The 6,322-nt window shown below is 43.7% G+C and overlaps 1 protein-coding gene across 2 annotated transcripts in view; it reads right to left on the bottom strand.

Annotated features, from left to right (window-relative positions):
• Positions 1 to 5,450, bottom strand: part of LOC115127175 (adhesion G protein-coupled receptor E1-like) — a 19,568-nt gene extending 14,118 nt beyond the window's left edge. Inside the window, exons 1-3 of one of the 2 annotated variants that reach the window (XM_065014426.1) lie at positions 5,156 to 5,450; positions 3,464 to 3,700; positions 561 to 707 (exon numbers count right to left, since the gene is read on the bottom strand). In XM_065014426.1, coding sequence (XP_064870498.1) covers positions 561 to 707; positions 3,464 to 3,700; positions 5,156 to 5,186 — 415 coding nt within the window. In that variant the 5' untranslated portion in view covers positions 5,187 to 5,450. The remainder of the gene's footprint in view (positions 1 to 560; positions 708 to 3,463; positions 3,701 to 5,155) is intronic. The other variant, XM_065014427.1, reaches the window with a different exon arrangement.
• Between the last annotated feature and the right edge of the window lie 872 nt (positions 5,451 to 6,322).

Genomic DNA, 6,322 nt, shown 5'->3' with positions numbered 1-6,322 from the left:
GCCACGGGGGCGGTTGAGGAGGCGGATAAAAACTGTGGTGAAGTGGGGTCTACGTCCCGTGCCAGAGCCGCCACCGCGGACAGACGCCCACCCAGACCCTCCCCTATAGGTTCAGGTTTTGCGGCCGGAGTCCGCACCTTAGGGGGGGAGGGACTGTCACGTTCTGACCATAGTGCTGTTATTTATTCTTTGTTTTTAGTATGGTCAGGGCGTGAGTTGGGGTGGGCAGTCTATGTTTGTTTTTCTATGTTGGTTTTTGTGTTCGGCATTGTATGTTCTCAATCAGAGGCAGGTGCCGTTAGTTGTCTCTGATTGAGAATCATGCTTAGGTAGCCTGGGTTTCACTTTTTGTTTGTGGGTGTTTGTTTCCGTGTGAGTGTTTGGGCCACACGATACTGTTTCGGTTTTGTAGATTTCAACATTATTATTTGTGTTCCAGTGTTCAGTTGTGTGGTTTTGAATAAATCAATATGACACTTACACGCAGCGTTTTGGTCCGATCCTTACTCCTCCTCAGACGAAGAGGAGGAAAGTCGTTACACACACACTTGAATCCTCACCCTTACACTCCCCAGTGAGAGCAGTGGAGTTGACAGTCGTTGTGGATCTGAACCCAGGTTGACACTGGCAGTTGTAGCTCCCGACGTTGTTGAGGCAAGTGGCGTTGCTGCCACAAACCTGTGGTGTCTTCTGGCACTCATTGAGATCTGAAGAGATAAGGACATATTGTGATAGAGCTGTGACTCACTAAACTCTCTTCCAATGATTCCCTAACCACTCCTCCAGTGATTCCCTAAGTGCTCCTCCAGTGATTCCCTAACCGCTCCTCCAGTGATTCCCTAACTGCTCCTCCAGTGATTCCCTAACCTCTCCTCCAGTGATTCCCTAAACTCTCCTCCAGTGATTCCCTAACCTCTCCTCCAGTGATTCCCTAAACTCTCCTCCAGTGATTCCCTAACCTCTCCTCCAGTGATTCCCTAAACTCTCCTCCAGTGATTCCATAACCTCTCCTCTAGTGATTCCCTAACCGCTCCTCCAGTGATTCCCTAATCGCTCCTCCAGTGATTCCCTAACCTCTCCTCCAGTGATTCCCTAAACTCTCCTCCAGTGATTCCCTAACCTCTTCTCCGGTGATTCCCCAACCTCTCCTCCAGTGATTCCCTGATCTCTCCTCCAGTGATTCCCTAACCTCTCCTGCAGTGATTCCCTAACCTCTCCTCCAGTGATTCCCTAACCTCTCCTCCAGTGATTCCCTAATCTCTCCTCCATTGATTCCCTTTCCCCTCCTCCAGTGATTCCCTAACCTCTCCTCCAGTGATTCCCTAATCTCTCCTTCAGTGATTCCCTTACCCCTCCTCCAGTGATTCCCTGACCTCTCCTCCAGTGATTCCCTAATCTCTCCTCCAGTGATTCCCTGACCTCTCCTCCAGTGATTCCCTAATCTCTCCTCCAGTGATTCCCTAACCTCTCCTCCAGTCACTCAAGACAGTCCATGTATTTGATGTATTCCAGAACTAAAGGAGCTGAAATGAGGAATGAGAGGCTTGATGATCAGGTTACCATTTGAATCAGCTGTTGTGATGTGGTACATCAAAGCAGAGGTCTGTCTGGGGGTACTAGAGGAGAGGTTGGGGAATCACTGCTCCACAAATATGGCACAGAACAGAGAAGATATTGCAAAAGCAAGGTAAACTGAGACCTGTTGCTGTTTCTGATTTATAAATACATATAATCACAATGACACAATTTTTAGAGAATAATATCATTATCCACCCCCCCTCCCCACCTACACATAGAATAATATCATTATTCACCCCCTCCCCACCTACACATATAACAATATCATTATCCTCCCCCCTCCCCACCTACACATAGAATAATATCATTATCACCCCTCCCCACCTACACATATAACAATATCATTATCACCCCCCTCCCCACCTACACATAGAATAATATCATTATCACCCCTCCCCCACCTACACATAGAATAATATCATTATCACCCCCTCCCCACCTACACATAGAATAATATCATTATCCACCCCCCTCCCCACCTACACATAGAATAATATCATTATCCACCCCCCCCCCACCTACACATAGAATAATATCATTATCCACCCCCTCCCACCTACACATATAACAATATCATTATCACCCCTCCCCACCTACACATAGAATAATATCATTATCACCCCTCCCCCACCTACACATAGAATAATATCATTATCACCCCTCCCCACCTACACATAGAATAATATATTTACCCTCCCCTCCCCACCTACACATAGAATAATATCATTATCACCCCTCCCCACCTACACATAGAATAATATCATTATCACCCCTCCCACCTACACATAGAATAATATCATTATACCCCTCCCCACCTACACATAGAATAATATCATTATCACCCCCCCCACCTACACATAGAATAATATCATTATCACCCCTCCCCACCTACACATAGAATAATATCATTATCACCCCTCCCCACCTACACATAGAATAATATCATTATCACCCCTCCCCCACCTACACATAGAATAATATCATTATCACCCCTCCCCACCTACACAGAATAATATCATTATCACCCCTCCCCACCTACACACATAGAATAATATCATTATCACCCCTCCCCACCTACACATAGAATAATATCATTATCACCCCTCCCCACCTACACATATAACAATATCATTATCACCCCCTCCCCCTCCCCACCTACACATAGAATAATATCATTATCCCCCCCTCCCCACCTACACATAGAATAATATCATTATCCCCCTCCCCACCCACAAATAGAATAATATCATTATCACCCCTCTCCCCTCCCCCACCTGCACATAGAATAATATCATTATCCCCCTCCCACCTACACATAGAATAATACTCATTATCACCCCTCCCCACCTACACATAGAATAATATATTTACCCTCCCTCCCCACCTACACATAGAATAATATATTTACTCCTCCTCCCCACCTACACATAGAATAATATATTTACCCTCCTCCCCACCTACACATAGAATAATATATTTACCCTCCTCCCCACCTACACATAGAATAATATATTTACCCTCCCCTCCCCCACCTACACATAGAATAATTTCATTATTCACCCCCTCCCCCACCTACACATAGAATAATATCATTATTCACCCCCCTCTACCTACACATAGAATAATATCATTATCCCCCCCACCTACACATAGAATAATATCATTATCCACCCCCTCCCCTCCCCCACCTACACATAGAATAATATCGTTATCACCCCCTCCCCTCCCCACCTACACATATAATAATATCATTATCCACCCTCCCCTCCCCACCTTCACATAGAATAATATCATTATCCCCCTCCCCTCCCCACATTCACATAGAATAATATCATTATCTCACCCCCGCCCCCCCGCCCCCCCACACACACATATGAATCCTCACCGATACACAATGCTCCAGTGAGAGCAGTAAAGTTGACAGTTGTTGTGGATCTGAACCCAGGTTGACACTGACAGTAGACGCTTCCCTGTGTGTTGTAACATGTGGCATTACCTCCACAGGGTGGGGTACTGTCCACCTCTTTACACTCATCTATATCATCACATTGTCTCCCTTTGGCTATGAAGCCCGGGCCGCAATCTATGGCCTCTAGGTTCCCCAGAAGAGTGAAATGAAGACCTGTGAGGAGAGTCAGAGAGACAGAGAGAGACAGAGAGAGACAGAGAGAGACAGAGAGACAGAGAAACAGAGAGAGAGAAACAGAGAGACAGAGAGACAGAGAGACAGAGAGAGTTATTTAACCAGTTTCCTACTAGCCCAGCCTCGGGTTAGCATCATTCCCATCCCTGTCAACACCACAGCACTCTGGACCTCGTTGGGATGCAACTATTTTTAACAATTTGTTCATCCCAAATGGCACTCTGTTCCATAGGCTAGTGCATTATAAGCACATGTAAAATATATATATAAATATAAAAACATGGGTATAATCACTAGGAAAATACTTATTCTCCACATTGCAACATTAGCTAGATTACTAAACTGAAGTTTAGGAGAGAAGACAGAGATATTATAACTAGGTTACTAAACTGAACTATAGTAGAGGAGACAGAGATATTATAACTAGGTTACTAAACTGAAGTATAGTAGAGAAGACAGAGATATTATAACTAGGTTACTAAACTGAAGTATAGTAGAGGAGACAGAGATATTATAACTAGGTTACTAAACTGAAGTATAGTAGAGAAGACAGAGATATTATAGCTAGGTTACTAAACTGAAGTATAGTAGAGAAGACAGAGATATTATAACTAGGTTACTAAACTGAAGTATAGTAGAGGAGACAGAGATATTATAACTAGGTTACTAAACTGAAGTATAGTAGAGAAGACAGAGATATTATAGCTAGGTTACTAAACTGAAGTATAGTAGAGAAGACAGAGATATTATAACTAGGTTACTAAACTGAAGTATAGTAGAGGAGACAGAGATACTATAACTAGGTTACTAAACTGAAGTATAGTAGAGAAGACAGAGATATTATAACTAGATTACTAAACTGAAGTATAGTAGAGAAGACAGAGATATTATAACTAGGTTACTAAACTGAAGTATAGTAGAGAAGACAGAGATATTATAACTAGGTTACTAAACTGAAGTATAGTAGAGAAGACAGAGATATTATAACTAGGTTACTAAACGTAAAGGGGAATATCACTCAAAAATCTTTTGGTATTTGTTTCATTATGTTTTGCATTTCAGCAGTAAAGTTGTCAAGATATTGGACTTTAAAGAAGAAAAGTGTCTCGGCCACATCATCATGATCATGTTTATATATCACTGAACACAGAGTGAGTCCTTCCAAATTATTATGTGACTTGTTTAAGCACATTCTTAGTCCTGAACTTATTTAGGCTTGACATAACAAAGGGGTTGAGTACTTATTGACTCAAGACATTTCAGCTTTTCATTTCAACATACACACGCACGCACGCACGCACGCACGCACGCACGCACGCACGCACGCACGCACGCACGCACGCACGCACGCACACACACACACACACACACACACACACACACACACACACACACAGACATTCAAGTTCCAAAGATATACAAGGTTAGACTCACCCAGAACAAGTAGAAGAGTTCTGGACTCCATCTCAGAGACAGACTGGTATTATAACAACTAGTAGGATCCTAATAAAACTAGTCCCTCAAGAAGAATCAGTCTGAGATTAAATCTGTTTTACTGTTGAGTTCAGATTGAGGAAAACCCCAGTTTAACAAGGTTTTTATTCCGTATGATCAGTGGTGATAACATGAAGAGAAGAAAAATAAATAAAATATTCCCTCTCTTGTGGTGAGACAACTCTCAGTGTGAGCCACACGGAGATAGAAAACAACTATTTTGCTCTCCTCTCCTCTACCCCTTTCTGTTAGAGAACGCCTCTTCTCTCTCTTGTTCACAATCTTCCTCATTTCTCTCTGTTTCACCCTTATCTCTCTCTCTCCTTGTTCTCTTTTTCTGTGTCACCTCTTCTTCTCTCCTTCCCCCTCTCTGTTTTTCACCCTTATCTCTCTCTCTCTCTCTGTCCTTCCTCTCCCTCTCTCTCTCTCTCTCTCTCTCTCTCTCTCTCTCTCTATCCTTCCTCTCTCTCTCTCTCTCTCTCTCTCTCTCTCGCTCTATCCTTCCCCTCTCTCTCTCTCTCTCTCTCTCTCTCTCGCTCTCTCTCTCTCTCTCTCTCTCTCTCTACACTACCCCTCTCTCTGTTTTCACCTTATCTCTCTCTCTCTCCTTCTCTCACTCTTTCTATTTCACCCAATTCTCTCTTCTTCTTCTTCTTATCTTCCTCTACCTCATCATGTTAAGCCTACTAGGTGTGTTGCCTCAGGCCTACTAGGTGTGTTGCCTCAGGCCTACTAGGTGTGTTGCCTCAGGCCTACTAGGTGTGTTGCCTCAGGCCTACTAGATGTGTTGCCTCAGGCCTACTAGGTGTGTTGCCTCAGGCCTACTAGGTGTGTTGCCTCAGGCCTACTAGGTGTGTTGCCTCAGGCCTACTAGGTGTGTTGCCTCAGGCCTACTAGATGTGTTGCCTCAGGCCTACTAGGTGTGTTGCCTCAGGCCTGGAAAAACATATGTTGTGGCTTTACATCCCCTGCTATAGTGTGGATAAAGAGTTACCTGTCGAACAGAACACAGAGACACATAATCCAGGTAGAATCAGGAATTCTAGGCCCCTTACTTTTTAAAGGAATTCTAGGTCCCTTACTTTCTAAAGGAATTCTAGGCCCCTT

Source organism: Oncorhynchus nerka, unplaced genomic scaffold (genome assembly GCF_034236695.1).
Source record: "Oncorhynchus nerka isolate Pitt River unplaced genomic scaffold, Oner_Uvic_2.0 unplaced_scaffold_3213, whole genome shotgun sequence".
Taxonomy (NCBI): Eukaryota; Metazoa; Chordata; class Actinopteri; order Salmoniformes; family Salmonidae; genus Oncorhynchus; species Oncorhynchus nerka.
The sequence above is the reverse complement of the archived record's forward strand: the minus strand, read 5'-3'. Positions and strand labels throughout refer to the sequence as shown.